This window comes from Mobula hypostoma, chromosome 20, assembly GCF_963921235.1.
Source record: "Mobula hypostoma chromosome 20, sMobHyp1.1, whole genome shotgun sequence".
Lineage (NCBI taxonomy): Eukaryota > Metazoa > Chordata > Chondrichthyes > Myliobatiformes > Myliobatidae > Mobula > Mobula hypostoma.
In genome coordinates this window covers 44,459,240-44,478,618 of record NC_086116.1, presented here as the reverse complement: position 1 = coordinate 44,478,618, position 19,379 = coordinate 44,459,240, and the positions used below count along the sequence as shown (strand labels likewise).

Sequence of the window (19,379 nt, the reverse complement as noted above, 5' to 3'; positions counted from 1 at the left end):
AAATTACTATCAATTGCAATAATAACATATAAAGAGTAAAATCATGCAAAAGAGAGAGCTACGTGGTGAGGTAACGTTCACGGTTCGTGGACCATTCAGAAATCTGATGGCGGAGGGGGGGAAGCTGGTCTTGAATCGTTGAGTGTAGGTCTTCAGGCTTCTGTACCTCCCCCACAGTGGTAATACTGAGAAGATTTCTTGATGGTGGGGAGGCTTGTGCCCATGATCGAGCTGGCTGAGCCGATCACTCTCTGTATCTTTCTCCGATCCTGCGCATTGGAGCTTCCACACCAGGCAGAGATGCGACCGGTCGGGACTCTCCCCACGGTACGTCTGCATGGGCCTGTCACTGTGAGGTGCCAGGGTGGAGGGGGCAATTGATCCGACGGAGAAGATGTGATCAGGTGAGTAAGGCCTTGAGAGCGTTGGCCCTATAACTGCGGGCCAAGGAGGTCCCCTCTGTTTCTCATGCAGCCCCTGAACATCGACTATGACTCTCTTCCACACCGTGGATTCTGAGGAGGATGCGGCGGGATTTGTGATCTCTACCACAGATGGGGCAAGAGGTTCCAAACAGGGTTGGGGGGGGCGGGGGGTGGTGGTTGGCTGGTGAGCTGGTGCAGTCCTATGCTGGAATATCAAGCTACTGATACATAATCTCAAAGACATCCTGGATTCCTAAAGATGCTGCAATCAGAGGCAACATTTAGCGTACCTTTCTGTCTTTCACTGCTCCTCTAGATTAACAAGACCAAGCACAGACTGGGCAGAAGCATCCCAACCTCTCCCCATACTGACTTACCCATTCTCAGTCTCCTCTCCTGCCAGGATGAGGCATAACACAAACTCAACTAGTGAATTTAGTTTGGTCCATGAACCAATGAACACTTTGCTCTCTTTTTGCACTATCTATTTTTTATATTTCTTATTGTAACTTATAGTAATTAATTTATGTATTCCACTGTACTGCTGCCTCAAAACAACAAATTGCACGACATATGTCAGTGACATTACCCTTCTTGTTTTTTTTTTACTGTTTTTAATGGAGGTCGGGTTTGAAGACGTGATTTTAAGTTCTTTAACTCTATTTGGTTCCAAGTTAGCCCATTGCTTCGCTTTGCTTTTAGTTTAGTTGCACGGTGGGTTTTTTTGGGTTTTTTTTTTTCCTTTTCTCTATTGATATATATATATATAAAAATTAGTATACTATTATGTTACCTTAGTATGTTATGTTTAAATTACATTGTTTGTATCACTTTTTTTTCTGTATTAATATTTCCTGTAATTTTATTATATTCTAACAGTGTATTAGTGCCTATATGTAAAAAAGATTTAAAAAGAAAGAAAGAAAGTGACATTAAACCTGATTCTAATTCAAAATGTCGACTGTACTTTTTTCCATGGATGCTGCCTGGCCTGCTGAGCTCCTCCAGCATTTTGAGTGTGTTGCTTGGGTTTCCAGCATCTGCAGATTTTCTAATTCTAATACATTAGTTTATTGTCACATGTGAACAACTGGAAAACCTGGTCTTGCAAACTGCTTATACAAATCAATTCATTACGACGGAGCATTGAGGTAGAACAAGAGGAAAAACAATAACAGTCTAGATTTCAGAGAAAGTGCAGTGCAGGCAGACAATAAGGTACAAGATCATAATGAGATTAAATTGAGGTCAAGAGTCCATCTTATTGTACTGGGGAACCATTCAATAGTCTTAAATCTGTGGGGCAGAAGCATTTGAATCTGGATGTGTAGTCTACACTTCCTCTTTAAAGCATAATAAAGACTCCACCCATCCCAGATATTGTCTCTTCTCCACTCTCCCATCAGGCAGAAGATACAAAAGCATGAAAGCACAAACCACCAGACCCAAGGACAATTTCTATCAGAATCCTGAACGGACCTCCTATACGATATGATGGACTCTTGGCCTCACAAACTACCTCATTATGACCTTGCCCTTTTGCCTTTTACCTACACCACACTTCATCCATAGCTTTTAAACTTTATTCTGTTTTACTTTATGCCCTGTGGAATGATTTGATCTGTGTAAACAGTATCCAACGCAAGCTTTTCAGTGTGTCTTGGTAGACATGGCAATAATAAACCAATACCAATAACTGCCACCCCATCTATTTTGTTATCCTTTTATTTCAGGCTTATTCATCACAGAGATTATAAGACAACAAAAATAGTCGCGTTTCTGCTGAGCCGTCACATTTGTTTGGAACTTGCTCAACTGTCCTGGAAACAGATTGTGTAATACTGTTTGTAGCAACTGATTATAATGCTGTCAACTGCGGCAGCATCGTCAGAGCCAACCCTAGCAGACAAAGACAACTCATGGGACTCGGTGCAGAAATAAACAGCAAACATGCCAAAGAGAAATGGTGTAACTTACAGGAAAATTACTAGCTTTGAAAGTTCAGCTAACCAGATAAGCAATGATCCAACATGTTGCCAGCAACAGTCACTGAGGACACAGTATGGCCAGACTGGGACCAGCACATAAGTGCCATCATAAAGAGAGAACAACAGTGCCTTTACTTTCTTCGCAGTTAGCGTAGATTGGAGAGTATTCTGACTGGGTACATTGTGGCCTGGTTTGGAAAAACTGGTGCCCATGAAAAGGAAAAGTCTACAAAAAGTAATGGACACAGCCCGGTGTTAGGGTGATTTTTGGGTTTAGGACATATACACTTAGCAATTGACTTTGGCTCCCAGTCTTCACGTCTGAAAGTGTATTGTGGATTTCATCTGGAGTGCAGCTCTGAACAATGAGTTCCTGGGAGCTGTGCATCCCAGTCCAGACAAAGCTGATTAAAATTCATCCGGACGTCTGTGGTGTGGATGCGAATCAGGAAGTGTGAAGGTTGCATGTGGTTTCAAAGAAAGCACTGTCCATACATTGTAAATATGGCACTGTCCTTTGACGCTTGACACATAAAATATCGAGCCCCACGTTGGGCCAGTCAGATCTTTCGACCAAAAGAATCTCCTTATGATGCCTGCTGTACCTTGCCTTGCCTGCTTTGTATCTACCAGTTCCTTTCTCCAGTGACTTCATTCAGGCTACACCACCCAGTCCAAGACGGGCAAAACCCTCCCCACCACTGAGCAGATTTACACGGAGTGCTGCCACAACAAAGCAGCAGCATCAATGACCCCCACAATTCAGGCCATGCCCTCTTCTCACGACTACCATTGGGCAGGAGGTACAGGAACCTGAGGGTCCACAACACCAGGTTCAGGAACAGTTATCACCCTATCAGACTCCCAAACTGGTGTGTTTAACTTCACTTACCTCTACACTGAACTGACTCCACAACCTCCAGATTTGCTTTCAAGAACTCATGTTCTCAGTATTATTTTTTTCAATTTTTTGCTCAATTTATTGGTTGTTTTGAACACTGGTTGCTTGTCAATCTTTGTTTATGTCGATCCTATTGTAATCCTTTATTTACCTGTAAATGCTTGCATGAAAATTAATCTCAAGATACAATATGGTAATATAATGTACTTTGATAATAACTTTAAATTTATTTTTATTTTACTTTATTTGGAGATACAACGCAAAGTAGGCCCTTCTGGCCCTTTGAGACGCCCCGCCCAGCAACTCTCGACAAGCCTGATTTAACCCTGACCTAGTCACAGGACAAATTACAATGGCCAGTTCACCTACCCAGTACATCTTTGGACAGTGGGAGAAAACCGGGGGGGACCCATAGAAAACTCACACATCCCACAGCGAGGAGATACAGAGACTCTTTACAGAGGATGCTGGGATTGAACTCTGAACTCCGACAGCCCAAGCTGTAATAGCGTCGCGGCAACCACTATACGTCAAGGCTCTACATTACTTGTGCAGAATCTGCAAGCAAACTAAACATTGAATATCAAGGAGGAATTGATCAGCACTGTCCACAACACACCACATAATGCTCAGTGCCTCAAAGCCAGAGCAGAGTAGCCGATGGCTAATACATTAGATTAGGTTGCACAGTGGATGCTTAGAAAAACACACTTAAACTTATTTTCTAGTCACTGCCACTACTGTTGGATTGTCGCCATGGAGACCGGCTGATGGAGCTAATCACTTTCAGGATTTTAAAATTGAATACATCTGCAGTTATGTTGAAGCTACATCAGGCAGGACTTACAGGAGTCTTAGGTTCAAGAACAGCTATTACCCTTCAACCAACAGGCTTCTGAACCAGCGTAGATAACTTCACTCACCTCAACACCGAACTGATTCCACAATCTACAGACTCACTTTCAAGGACCCTATGACTTATGTTCTCAGTATTATTTATTTAGTTTTTAATTATTTGCATGATTTCTCTTTGCTTGCACATTGGTTGTTCGTGAGCCTTTCTGATAACTTTAGTCTTTGTTTGTCAATCATTGGTTATGTATAGTTTTTAATAAATTCTATTGTAATTCTTTATTTTCCTATGAATGCCTGTTAGAAGTGAATCTCAAGGTAGAATAGGATGACCTTTACATAACTTTGAAGGTAGTGGTTTTTATTAAAATAAAGAAATGTCTTGTATTGGTTGGATTTTCATAAGCACAAGATCATTCTCTGATTCCAGCTGTTTCATGGCCTGGTAAGAATGACACTTCTGATCAAATTAGTTTAGTTGGCCATTTGATTACCAATTTATTTGATTTGGTCCAACATTGCGAACTGAAGGGACAGTTCCTGTGTTATAGTGTTCCATGCTCCGTAACATTGTGGCCTGTCCAGTGCTGAAACGTTCTCTGTTCTATGTCAAACTAAATCCTTTTCTTAAAAAAGAATCAGGTTCAGACTGAGATCTATTTATCACATGTCCATCGAAGCATGCAGTGAAATGCATCATTTGCATTAACATTGAGGGATGTGCTGGGGCAGCCCACACAGGTATCGCCACACAATCTGGTGCCCACAATGATAGGCAGAACAGCACAGATCACAACAAGCAGCACAGCAACCACAGCAAAACAAGCCTCTGTTCCCCCTCCCTCCCACCCACACACTCATTGTCCTTCTATGATCCAAGAGGAGAAATTTCTTTAGCCAGAGTGTGGTGAATCTGTGGAATTCTTTGCCACAGACAACTATGGAAGCCTGGTCGTTGAGTATACTTAAAGCAGACGTTGATCGGTTCTTGATTAGTAAGGGCATCAAAGGTCACAGGCAGAACGGGAAACTGGGATTGAGAGGGTTAATAAATCAGCCATGATGAAATGATGGAGCAGAACTGATGGGCCAGATCTAATCTAATCTAAAAAAATGGCCTAATTCTGCACCTACATACGTCCTTCAATAGGTTCTTGATTAGTAAAAGTGTCGAAAGTTACGGGGGGGAAAGCAGAATCGGTTTGAGAGGGAAATAAACAGGCCGTGATCAAATGGCAAGCAAAACTGACAGGCCAAATGGCTTAATTCTGCTCCTACATCTTATGGATAGGTCTTTGATTAGTAAAGGCATCAAAGGTAAAGGGAAGAAGGAGGTTGGTGAGGAATAATAAATCAGTCTTGATGAAATGTTGGAGCAGATTCGATGGATTGAATAGCATAATTCTGCTCCTGTCTTTCATGGTCTTACTTCTTGTTGAATACTGAATATGTATTGTGTAGTACATAGCAATATATTGAATATGTATTGTATAGCTCTGAATAGTATAATTACCTTTGTATAGTAACAGATAAATACTGATTTTTTTAATGATTGCTGATAAACTATTTATTAAACTTCCGTTAAATTATCAGCAGTGAAATTTTAATAGGCAACTCCATTTACTAAAGGAAATGCAACAATAATTCTTGCCTTTTTAGTGCAAATGCTGGGTTGCATTACATGTACGATTGTAGTACCTGTATTCATTAGTTCAAGGATTGTATTGTATGAAAGATTGATTGTGCCAATATTAAATTGGAATACATTTATCAGATGTCTATTATACATTTCCTTGGTCTCAACCTTGCTGAAACCTGCTCAGCACTGTTAATCAGCCATGGGCTTGAACACCTTTGAAAATAGGAAGTGAACGCTGCAGTGTGGAAGTCACCAGAGCAAACACTTTGACAGTTCGTTGCAGCTGCAACACATTTGGTATCGTTTCCTCCCCTTGCTCGCTTCCTGGAGTTAACAAGCTGCATTTAGATAACACCCGTATTGTAGCTTCACAGTCTACAGATGGGCACTGAGCCAAGAAGTGATCAGCGCTGGGTGCAGAGCTGCCTGGAAAAGCAACCAGCACAATCAAAGACCCCACCCACTCATAGACCTTCTCTCTTCTCACCTTCTTCCATCGGGCAGAAGATACAAAAGCCTGAAAGCACATACCACCAGGCTCAAGAGCAGCTTCTACCTCCCCCACCCCCCCCGCACTGAACAATAAGGTGGATTCTAGATCTCCCAATCTGCATTGTTATGGCTCTTGCGCTCTGTTGTGTACCCGAACTGCCTTTCTCTGACTATATTTCTCCCTGCCAGAGAAAAGTAGCCAACGTAATCAACATGTTACAAAAGCCTGAAAACACAGACCACCAAGCACACATTCAGTTTCTACCCCCCCAATATAAGACTATTGAATGGTTCCCCCGCATTAAGATAGAGTCTTGACCTCACAATCTACATCATTATGACACCTTATTGTCCACCTATACTGCACGTTCTCTGTAGCTGTAACACTTTATTCTGCTTTCGGCTATTGTTTTCCCCAGTGCTCCCTCAATGCACTGACATGAGGAAATGACCTGCAGGGGTGACATACAAAAACTTTTTCACTGTATCTCCGTACATGTGACCATAGTAAGCCAATTCAGCAAGAGCTCAGATCCCAAAAAGAGATTTGGGGCAAAGAAAAATAGCCTGCGCACCTCCTGGCTTTAAACAGTGCAATGTAGCATAGTGGTTATGTGGAAAGAGTCAGCAATTTTACATTCCTTGGGGTTAACATATTGGAAGACCTGTTCTGGTCCCAGCACACAGATGCAATTATAAGGAAAGTGTGCAGGGTTGTTACTTTCCGAGGAGGTTAAGGAGATTTGGCTTATCGCTGAAGACTCTAAAAAACTTCGACAGAGGTACTGACTGTTTGCTTCGTGCTTTCAAATTGAACGTGCAGGAACACTGAAGCTGCAGAGATCAGTGGATTCCGCCCATTACATCACAGGCACATTCCTCAAGAAGGCAACATCCATCATCAAAAGATTCCCCACTGTCCCGGCCATGCCATCTCCTCTCAGCAAATCTCAGGCAGGAGATACAGAATCCACACCACCAGATTCAAAAACAGGTGCTTCCCTTTAACCATTCAGTTCTTGATCCAACCAACCCAATCCTAATCACTGCCTCAGTATAGCATCACTATGAACACTTAACACTAAAGTGGGCTTTGTATTTTTTTGTTCTAATTGTGTTCTTACTTGTAAAAAGTGTTTTTTTAATTGAGAATGCTGCTACAAGTATGTTTTTGATTGCACCTCTGCATACATGTACTTGTGCAGATGACACACACCTCCACTTCAACTCTGAATTACTACTGAGCTCCTACTACCATCAGGCAGGAGGTACAAGAGACTTCAGTCCTACACCACCAGGTTCAGGAACAGTTATTATCACTCAACTATCAGAATCCTGAACCGGCAAGGAAAACATCACTATCCTCAACTCTGAACTGATTCTACAACCTACAGACTCACTTTCAAGGACACTACAACCTGCAAATCGGTGCTCCCAATGTGGCCCTCTTGAGACTGGCGAAGCCCGGTCGTAAATTGGGGAGGGGGGGGCCACTTCGTCAAGCTCCTCTGCTCCATCTGCCAAAAGCAGAACTTCCCAGTGGCCAAGCATTTTAATTCCAATTCCCAAATCCGTTCTGACATGTCAGTGCATGGCCTGCTCTTGCACCACGAGGAGGCCACCCTCAGGGTGGAGGAGCAGCACCCTATATGCCGTCTGGGTAGCCTCCAACCTGATGACATGAATATCGATTTCTCCTTCTGGTAAAAAAAATCCTCCCCTCTCCTTCTGGCCTCTTACCTCTTCTCACCTGCCTATCACCTCACCCTCCTCCTTCCCTTTCTCCCGTGGTCCACTCTCCTCTCCTATCAGATTCCTTCCTCTCCAGCCCTTTATCTTTCCCACACACCTGGCTTCACCTATCACCTTCCTGCTGGCCTCCTTCCCATCCCCCACCTTTTTTATTCTGGCGTCTTCCCCCTTTCTTTCCAGTCCTGAAGAAAGCTCTCAGCGTGAGATGTCAACAGTTTGCCCGTTTCCATTGATGCTGCCTGACCTGCTGAGTTTCTCCGGCATTTCGTGTGTGTTGCTACGTTCCCAGTATTATTTCTCTTATTTTCACTCTTGTCTTCTTCTGAACATTTGTTGTTTCCTAGTCTCTGTATATGAATAGATTCTTATAAAATTCTATGTTACTTAGTTCAAATCCCACTACAGAACTTGGAGGGTTAAATTCAACTAAGCAACCTTAGAAGAAATCCTGGGCTCCGTAAAAGGGGTTTGGAGAAGTACTAGATTGTTTCAAAACCTCAACATGTTCACCAACATCTGCCACCCTTACTCAAAATGAGCTCTCTGTCCCCTGGGATCCCACCCAAGCAAGAGCTGATGTATTTATGGATGGATATAACTGAAAGAAAATTGAATTTAGTTTACACAAATGTACTCTGAAAAGGTCAGGCAGCAATTGCAGAGAAAGAAATAGAATTAATGTCTCAAGTCAAAGACCTGAAGTGTTATTCTTAGGAAACATTTCACTGAGCAATTAGACTAAACCATTTCCCCAGTAGCAACACACAAAAAAAAATGATGGAGGAACTCAGCAGGTCAGGCAGCATCTACGGAGTGAAATGGACAGTCAACATTTTGGGCCGAGACTTTTCATAAGGAATCCCCCCAACAAAGTGCAGCTTCTGGCGTGCCTTCTTCATGATTGTATTTGATGTGCGGGGCCCAGGATAGATCCTCCGAGATGTTAATGCCCAGGAACGTGAAGCTGATCACCCTTTCCACCACTGGCCCCTCATTGAGGACTGGTGTGTTCTCCTAACTTCTGCTTTTTGAAGTTCACCATCGTTTCCTTCGCCTTGTTGATGTTGAGCGCAAGATTGTTGGTACGACACCACTCAACCAGATAATCCACCCCACTCCCGTAAACCTCTTGATTGCCATTCGAGATGCTACCAACAACAGTGGTGTCATACACGGCATTTGAGCTGTGCCTAGCAATATGGTTGTGGGTGTGGAGAGAGCAGAGCAGTGTCCTTGAGGTGCACCCTTGTTGACTGTCAGCGAGGAGGTGTTATTACCGTTCCATACTGACTGCAGTCCATTCAATAGTCTTATAACAGCATCAGAAAGGGATTAGAAAATCGACTGTGAACCTCTGCACTTCAAACTCCAACATATTTTATTCAAACTCCAGTACATATAAATGCTCTTGAATGTGGATTGGGTAAAGAAACAAGGACGTGTATTTTTATACGGCATTTCGCATTTCTCATCTTGAGGACATAAGTCTCTCTCGCACCACTGGATTATTCACATGCACGAACATTGAAACAGTGAAACACGTCGTTTGCATTAACAACCAACACATCCTGGGGGAGGGGGGCAGCCAGCAAGTGTCACCACCCATTCTGGCACCAACATAACGTACCCACAATGCTCAGAACAACAGCAGCGAAGCAAGCCCCTTTCCCATCCTCCCAACCCCTCACCCACACACAGACAGGCCTCCAACCTCAGGACAGGCCGCCACCCAGCCACCTGTCCTTGATTCTGAGGTTCTTTTGATGTGCAATCATGGTTACAACATTGGAGACAGATTTGCAAATTCGTGCAAAGCAGGCTCCCACAAAGAGCAAAGTGGTAATGGCCACATAATCTATTAATGTGGCTGCTTGAGGATTACCCAGTGACCTGCTAGGGGAGGCCAAAGGAAACCCTGATGATGGTTATAAAACTTTGAGATAGGTTAGAGAGTGAGAATCTTTCTCTCCCTATCCACCCACCTTCTCCCTCACCAGCTCGCCATTCAAATTCCAGCTCCCCTTTTACTCCTCACTTCCCCATCGCCTCCCTCTGGTTCCCTTCCTCCTTCCTTTTCTTCCATGGTTCACTCTCCCCTCCTATCAGATTCCTCCTTCTTCAGCCCTTTGCCTCTTCCACCTATCACCTCCCAGCATCTTACATCATCCCTCCTCCCCCAGCCAGCTTCCCTCTCACCTGGTTTCACCCATCACCTGCCAACTTGTACTGTGCCGCCCCCACCATCTTAATCTGGCTTCTGCCCCCTTTCTTTCCAGTCCTGATGAAGAGTCTCGGCCCAGAACATCAACTGTTGGTTCCTCTCCATAGACGCTGTCTGACCTGCTGAGTTCCTTCAGCATTTTGCCTCTGTTGGTCAGAGTCTCTTTCCCTGGGAGGAAATGTGAAATACTGAAGGAGGTGGATTTAAGGTGAAAGGGGGAAGGCTTAAAGGAACAAGCATTTTCTTCTGCACTGAGAGTGTCGGGTTACCTGGAATGGAATGCCAGACATGATGGTGGAAGCAAGCGTGATAGTGCCATTTAAGAGGCTTTCAGACAGGGATTGAAGGAATATGGATAGTGCGTAGGCAGGTTGGATTGGCTTAACCTGACATTATCATTGGCAGAGACATCGTGGGCTGTAGGGCGTGACCCCCGTCACCAGTGAGTCCTGGGGTCAATACTGAACATCGAAGCCCCAAGATCAATCCTAAGTCCAAAGGTCGAGGCCCAGCAGCTGAAGCCCTGTGGCCGCGTACCGCTGGGGAAGTCGGAGGCCCCGGGGTATTCGAGTCCATGACTCCAATGGAGGCCGGCGGTCTGCCCTGGCATTGGAGGCCTGTCTGTGTGTGAGAGTGGGTGGGGGGGGGGGAGGAGAGGGGCTTGCCTTGCCGGCAACATACCCAAAATGCTGGAGGAACTCAGCAGGCCAGGCCGCATCCTATGGAAAAGAGTCAACAGCCGACCCCTCGGCAGGGCTCAGCATCTGCAGATTTTCTCTTGTTTGTTTTGCTGCTGCTGTTGTCGTTGCCGCTGCCTGTGGGCTTGCGATGTCGGCGTGGAATGTGTGGCAGCACAAACGACGCCATTCACTGTACGCTTCGAAGCACACGCGGTAAATAAATGAATCTGAATCCCGAATCCTATGCTCCAAGCAGGTGACGCTAACGGGCGAACACTGCATCTAAGTGTCGCCGACAGTTCTGCACGCCCTCGGCACAGACTGCACTGGAGCCTCGCTATGCCCCACTCAGTGAGAAAGTTCACACAGTATCACAGGCCCTATGGACGGGTACGGGGGTAGGTGAGCGGAACGCAGATACAAATCATCATCTCACCGGATGCGGATGTTACCCTGCGTTAAATGAACACAGTGGCCAAACCACAGCACACGTGGTAAGCACGCAGTCTGGGTGACACTGCCATCCAGTTTGCGTTCAGCAGCAGACAATTTAGTTCCAGCGTTTCACTCTCTAACGTGCTTCAAGGCCAACTGCCGGGGCAGAACTAATGCCCCCGGACTTAACCCCTAACCTTGGGGTGATTGACGGAACTCCCCAGCTCATCCGGCTAGCCTGCGGGCAACCCACAACACGTTATTGCATGCCCCGTTACATGCACATAAATCACCACAGACAAGTTAATAAACATCGACAACTCGGGTCCGCTTGGGGCAAATCATCAGCCCGGCTACAGATGATACCCACAGGCGAAACCCCTCGTCTCCCCTTCCCAACCCCGGAGGCATTTAAAACAGTAATTGGGATTCAACGGGGAACTTTATATATACAAATTTGCATATTTTGACTAATCCCAATTTCTTGGCAGGCACCTCGTTAATGTTAACGGTTGATCGCATCTCAAGCACCAAACTGGATCGAAACGCCTGAGCCCACACGACGCGGGAGGGCAGATTGAGATGTCCCACTTTACTGTACAATGCTCTCAGTACATCAACCAGCGTTGCTTCAAATTTAATAAAATAAAATCCTTTTGCTTTGAGCTACTTACGTTCCCAGAATCTCCTTGAATTCGAAGATCTTCTTAATATCGTCCGCCTGCTTTTTCCACGACATACTATCCTCTTCGTTCTCCAGGGCCATTGCGGAGGATTCTCTCTCTCTCTCTCTCTCTCTCTCGCCCCAGATACGAGCCCTCCAACAGAAAGGAATAAATAGAAGACTTCGGAACCGTAGGCAGGGGAGGGCTGCCCCGTCTCCTTCGGCAGACACTTCCTGGAGTCTACAAACTGTCAGTGTCTCGGTAATGATTACTCCCCCCAGTCGCCGCCTCTTATTTTCTGTTTTTGGAAGAGTCTTGTGAATTCCCTAATTAATAAAGGTCAAAGTTACTCTCAGTTGACAGAGGGGTGGGGGCTCCTGGAGGGGGGTGAAGGGGGGGGAACACCTGCTCTCGAGGAGTAACTGACCAGGGCGGAGGGGGAACCGGTCCTTTGCGTTCGCCTGAGTGAAGCTCTCCGCTCTAACAGCACAGCCTCTGCTGCCTGACGCTAATTCGCATTGCACCAAACGATTGCTAAGCCGGGCGACCGCGCCAGCCCAGGCAATGAAGATAAACTGCCTCAGTGGCTGATATATCGCCTCCTCTTCCCCGCCTGGAGCCCTGAACTGGGAGTTTTACACACAAACACACATATATCCGCCTCTCCCCACGCAGTCTTTAGTTTCATTATTAGACCATATTTTTTTCCTTCAAACTTTCAACGAACACATTGCTTTTCTCCAAAGTAGGCAAGAACCCTCTTTTCTAACTTCTTCTCTGGCGTTACCTTTACCCGTTCACCTGTTGGATAAGATGTCCAGAGTGGGTAATCAGGAAAGGATAACTGCCCCTGTCCTGCGGTTGGAGACCTCTCTGTGTGTGTGGGGGGGGGGGGGGTGTGGTTTGGTGATAGGATGGTAAAGCCTGGTCCGTGATTACAGGGAAAGCCATATCCACCTTTGAGCAATCTACAAGGAGCACTGCCACGAGAAAGCAGCATCCATCATCAAGGACCCCCGCCATCCAGTCCATGCTCTCTTGTCATTGCTGCCATCGTTCAGGAGGTACAGGACTCTTAGGACCCACACCACCAGGTTCAGGAAGTTATTATCTTTCAAACAGCAGGCTCCTGTTAAGTTATCCATGCTGGGATAACAACTCACGTCAAATCTGAACTGATTCCACAACCCATGGACTCATTTTCAGGGACTCTACAACTCATATTCTCAGTGTTAAATATATATATATTATCATTTTTTTCTATTTTATATTTGCAGTTTGTCTTCTTCTGCTTATCATTCTTTGTGTATAGTTTTTCATTAATTCTATTGTACTTTTTTGTACCAATGCAAACACCTACAAGAAAATGAATCTCAGGGTTGTATTTGGTGATGCCTATGTACTTCGATAATAAACTTACTTTGAACTTTGAGGGATAAACACAAGAGAATTTGTAGATGCTGGAAATCCAGAGCAACACACAGAAAATGCTGGAGGAACACAGCAGGTCAGGCGGCGTCTATGGAGGGGAATGAACAGTCAATGTTTTGGGCCGAGACCCTTCAGCAGGACTGAAAAGGAAGAGTGGGAAAGGGGCTTGTTTTTGCTCTTGTTCTTTTGCTGTTGCTTGTGTTGTGGGCTTGGAACTGGAATGTATGGTGACACCTGTGGGCTGCCCCCAGCACATCCTTGGCCAACACACACAAGATGCTGGAGGAACTCAGCAGGCCAGGCAGCATCTATGGAAAAGACTAAACACCGACTGAGACCCTTCAGCAGGTCTTGGCCCAAAACGTCAACTGTTTATTCATTTCCATAGATGCTGCCTGATTTGCTGAGTTCCTCTGGCATTTTGTGTGTGTGTTGCTTTGGATTTACAACATCTGAAAATTTTTTCATGTTTGACAACCTTGGCTCTGTTGGTTGTTAATACAAATGACACATTTCACTGTATGTTTTGATGTACATGTGATAAATAACTCTGAATCTGAATCAGTCATTGGTGGGAGAGAGTTCATGACATCGGGATGTGAAAAGCAAAACGTGATATAAAATACAAGTCCTTGTTTCTTTACACAATCCATGTTGAAGAGCATTTATATGCACTGGAGTTTGAATAAAATACGTTAGGGTTTAAAGTGTAGAAGCATACAGCAGATGTTTAAATGCTGTTATAAGACTATTATCAGTGATTTAGGAACAGTCTCTTCCTCTTCACCTTCAGATTTCTGACACTTGTGGGATGCCCCAAGCACATCCTTAGACTGTTAACACAAACGACGCACTGCACCACATGTGTCAATGCACATGTGATAAATAAATTAATCTGAATCGTGTAGGTGAACACGTTTATGTGTTTATGTGTCGTCCAGACAGATCATTCCATAAGCACGTTGAGGTTGTACAAAATGGAAAACAGAATGCAGTTGCAGAGAAAGTTCAGGGCAGCTGGTGCAAAGACCATGGCTTGTCAGGTTGTGATATCACATCCACCATGATATCAACAGCAGGATAGAAACTGTCCTTGAACCTTGAAGTGCACGTTCTCAAATTTTAGTATCTTCCGATGGGAATCCCAATATCTGGGATGAGACGAGAAGAGATAATGTCAAGAATGGGAGGGGTCACTGATCATGTCCATTGCTTTCTTGGAATATTGTTGATGGAGAGCAGCAGAGGGGAGATCTTATAGAGGTTGGCAGGGTGAATACATGCAGGCTTTTTGCACCTCTGGTTGGTTGAGACTAGAACTAGAGGTCATGGGTTTAGGGTGAGAGGTGAGAATTTTAAGGGGTATCTGAGGGGGAGCTTCTTCACTCAGTGGGCGCAGAACGAGCTGTCAGTAGAAGTGGAGGATGCGGGTTCAGTCGTAACACTTAAGAGAAGTTTAGATAGGTATATGGATGGGTGGGATTTAGAGGGATATGGTCTGGGTGCAGGTAGATGGGACAAGGCTGAAGAGCAGGTCGGTAGGGAATAGTTGGGACGAAGAGCCTGTTTCAGTACGATAATGCTCCGTAACTCTACAAATTGAATTCACACAAGGGGGGAACACTCTGCCTGAAACATTGGTGAACTGACAAAGGTTCAAAGTACCCTGGAGAGCCATAACCTGGACGTGGTGGGCTGAATAGTCTTGTTCTGTGTTATAAGCTTCGTGCGATGAAAGTTAGGTAGTGTCTTGGTGAGTGAATCTGGGACATGGGGGGGTTGTGATTAGGGAGGTTGGTAGAGCCATTGCCTCACTATGTAGAGAGCTGAGTTCAGTCCTGAGCTTGGGTGCTGACTGTGTGGAGTTTTCAGTTTCTCTGTGACCACATGGGCCCCTCCCCACCTGCCCCTGTGCTCCCACATCTCAAAGATGTGTGGGGTTGGCAGGTGAATTGGCTGCTGTAATTTGACCCAGTGTGTGGGTGAGCAGTGGAAGCTGGCAGGGAGTCAATGATCAAAATAATGTGATTAATATTGGATCATTGTAAATGGATGGTTAATGACTGGCATGGACTTGATGGGCTGAAGGGCCTGTTTCTGCACCCTTTATTACTACATTAGACATCTTTGTTACTCTACAATGAGGTGAAGTGTAGGTTTAGTAGAATGATACATGACCCCCAGGATTAAATTAGAGCGAGAGATTCCACAAATTAGAGTGGAATTTAAATGGGTAAATGGAGATCCAGCCAAAGTCAAGTTCGAAGTTGAGTTTATTGTCATTTGCACAAGTTCAGGTGTGCATAGGTGCAATGAAAAATGTACCTGTCGCTTTGCAGGCATAGCATCAGAGAAGCAGCATTCACAAGAAAAATTCTAACATAAATTATAGACATTTATTTTACAAGAAAACACAATTAGACCAAAAAGAGAATCTATTTTAGTGCACAGTGGTCAAAGTGTAATTGTCGTGATTAAGGATTTGCTGGTTGTTTCATGAACCAAATGGTTGAAGAGAAGTAGCTGCTCTTGAATGTGATAAGCAACAGGATCAGAATCGGGTTTATCACCATTGACATATGTTGTGAAATTTGTTGTTTTGTGGCAGCAATATAGCGCAATACATAAAATTAACATGTTATTAAATAAATAAATGGTGCCAGAGTCAAATAGCAAGCTAGTGTGCAAGGTTAGATTAGATTAGATTATGAGGACACGCAGTCCACTTTTATTGTCATGCATTAAAAAATGATACAATGTTCCTCCAGAATGATATCACAGAAACATAAGACAAACCAAGACTAAAAAAAACTGACAAAAACCACATCATTATAACATATAGTTACAACAGTGCAAAGCAATGCCGTAATTTGATAAAGAACAGACCATGGGCACGGTTAAAAAAAAAGTCTCAAAGTCTCTCGAAAGTCCCATCATCTCACGCAGACGGTAGAAGGAAGAAAAACTCTCCCTGCCATGAACCTCCAGCACTGCAAACTTGCCGATGCAGCACCCTGGAAGCACCCGACCACAGCCAACTCCTGAGTCCGTCCGAAAACTTCGAGCCTCCGACCAGCCCTCCGACACCGAGCACTGAGCACCACCTCTGCTAAGCGCTTCGACCCCAGCCCCGGCAATAGACAATAGGCAAAGTTGAGGATTTGGGGCCTTCCCCTCCGGAGATTCTCGATCGCACAGTAGCAGTGGCAGTGAAGCAGGCATTTCAGAAGTTTCTCCAGATGTTCCTCTGTGTTTCTCACGTCTGTCTCCATCAAATCTATCTTATTTTATAAGAAACCACAATTAGATCAAAAAGAAAATCTATTTTAGTGCACAGTGGTCAAAGTGTAATTGTCGTGATTAAGGATTTGCTGGTTGTTTCATGAACCAAATGGTTGAAGAGAAGTAGCTGTTCTTGAATGTGATAAGCAACAGGATCAGAATCGGGTTTATCACCATTGACATATGTTGTGAAAATTTGTTGTTTTGTGGCAGCAGTACAGCGCAATACATAAAATTAACATAAGCTATTAAATAAATAAATGGTGCCAGAGTCGAATAGCAAGCTAGTGTGCAGGGGTTCATGGCCCGTTCAGAAATCTGATGGCAGAGGGGGAAGAAGCTGTTCCTAAAACACTGGATGTGGGTCTTCAGGCTCCTGCACCTCGTCCCTGATGGTGGTCATGCGAAGATGGCCTACCCCGTATGGTGAGGCTGTTTAATAATGGACGCTGCTATCTTGAGCCATCGTCTTTTGAAGATGTCCTCACCGGTGGGGAGGTTAGTGCCCATGATGAAACTGGCAGAGTTTACAACCTTCTGCGAACTCTTGCAATCCAGTTCTCCTCTGTCTCCTAATGAGATACAGCCAGTGGTGGGTTTCTTCATGATTTCATCAATGTGTTGGGCCCAGGTCAGATCCGCTGAGATGTTGACTTTCAGGAACCAGAAGCTGCACTCACAAGAAAAGCATAAATTGGACACAATTTTTACAATCAGGAGAGAAAAGACAAAGTCCATTTCAATGCAAGGAAACTAACAAGATGGATAGAGGGAAACTTTCTCCGCAGGTTGGAGGGTTTGTGGTAGAATCCAGAAATGGGAGGTGTTGGTATCAGGACTGGTTAGGAACCACGAGGAAAGTGGGAGAAGTTTGGAGCTTCCTTTTGCTATAATTTACAAATACGGAGTGGCACTGCCGATAGAGATGCTGCCTCACGCCTCCAGCAAACCAGGTCCAATCCCGACCTTGGGTCCTTTCTGTGTGGAGGTTGCTCACGCCCTCTGTAGCTCTTTGGTTTTCCGTCCCATGCTCCAATTTCCTGCCACGTCCCATAGCACGTTGGTAGGTCCATCGATTACTGTAAGCCAGGGTCTGGCGGTTAAAGGCTCGCTGCGATTCCGAGGCCAAGGACTGATGGTGAGACCAAGGGAGGATTGCAGGCAGCCTGCCCTGGGGGTGGATCCATGACTGTGAGTGAGAGAAGGTGGGTGGGGAGGGAGAGTGGGAAAGGGACTTGTTTACCGTTGTTCTGCTGGACATGGTTGCCATGCTATGTGCGCGTTCGAATGTGTGGCAACAACTGATGGCTGTCCGCCCGCAGCACATCCATGGGGTGTGTTGGTTGTTAATGCAAATGGCACGCGATAAATAAATCTAAATCAAAATTATTCAAAGTGCATGGATGAGTGGTGGAATCTGGAGGTAATTGATGGAAGCATGGGGAGGATAACATGGGATTAATGTAACTAAGTATTTAATACTAGGGGCTCAGCCTGAAATATCGATTGTTTATTTCATCCATAGATGCTGCCTGACTTGCTGAGTGTTGACCAGCATTTTATGTGTGTTACTCTAGATTCCCAACATCTGCAGAATCTCTTGAGTATTTGATTCTTGGCATGGATTCAGTGAGGCAAAGGACCTGTTGAAATGCTGCAATAATTCAGAACAGAACATTAAAAATATTTCTTATTCGATGTTATAGCAAAAATGATTTAGAAATCGATAGAGTTCATACTTTTGTGGACTGTTCAGAAATCTGGTGGATTTGGTTTATTATTGTCACATGTACTGAGATACGGTGAAAAGCTTTTGTTGGTGTGCCATCCCAACTGATCAGTCCGTGCTTAATTACACTGAAGTTGTAAAGGGGAAGCAGAATGCAAACTATAGGTTTGCAGCTACTGAGGTTGTGCAGGCTTCTGTTAGGAGAGCAAGGGTTCATCTTTAGCATATGAGAGGTTCATTCAAGAATCTGATAGCAGTGGGTTAGAAATTGTCCTTGAGCCTGGTGGTACATACTTTCAGGATTTTGTATCTTCTGCCTGATGGGGAAGTAGCCTGGAGGCCTGGAGGACTGTACGTGTTCTGTATTGTTCTGCAGAGCGCTGTGGACATGCTGTGGGCATGCTGTGTGGTTCTGCAGAGCGCTGTGGGCACGCTGTGTTCTGCAGAGCACTGTGGGCATGGTATATTGTTCTGCAGAGCACTGTGGGCATGGTATATTGTTCTGCAGAGTGCTGTGGGCATGCTGTATTGTTCAGCAGAGCGCTGTTGGCATGCTGTGGGCATGCTGTATTGTTCTGCAGAGCGCTGTTGGCATGCTGTGGGCATGTTATATTGTTCAGCAGAGTGATGTGGGCATGCTGTATTGTTCTGCAGAGTGCAGTGGGCATGGTATATTGTTCAGCAGAGTGCAGTGGGCATGGTATATTGTTCAGCAGAGCGCTGTGGGCATGTTGTATTGTTCTGCTGAGTGCAGTGGGCATGATGTGGGCATGTTATATTGTTCAGCAGAGTGATGTGGGCATGCTGTATTGTTCTGCTGAGTGCAGTGGGCATGTTTTATTGTTCAGCAGAGCGCTGTGGGCATGCTGTGGGCATGGTATATTGTT

General features: G+C 44.9%; 1 protein-coding gene across 1 annotated transcript in view; it reads right to left on the bottom strand.

The window, feature by feature from the left end:
- The window catches only part of camk1da (calcium/calmodulin-dependent protein kinase 1Da), a 314,363-nt gene extending 301,756 nt beyond the window's left edge, over nt 1-12,607 (bottom strand). Inside the window, exon 1 of the mRNA XM_063072776.1 lies at nt 12,060-12,607. Within this exon, the coding sequence (XP_062928846.1) occupies nt 12,060-12,151 (92 nt within the window). The 5' untranslated portion in view covers nt 12,152-12,607. The remainder of the gene's footprint in view (nt 1-12,059) is intronic.
- Between the last annotated feature and the right edge of the window lie 6,772 nt (nt 12,608-19,379).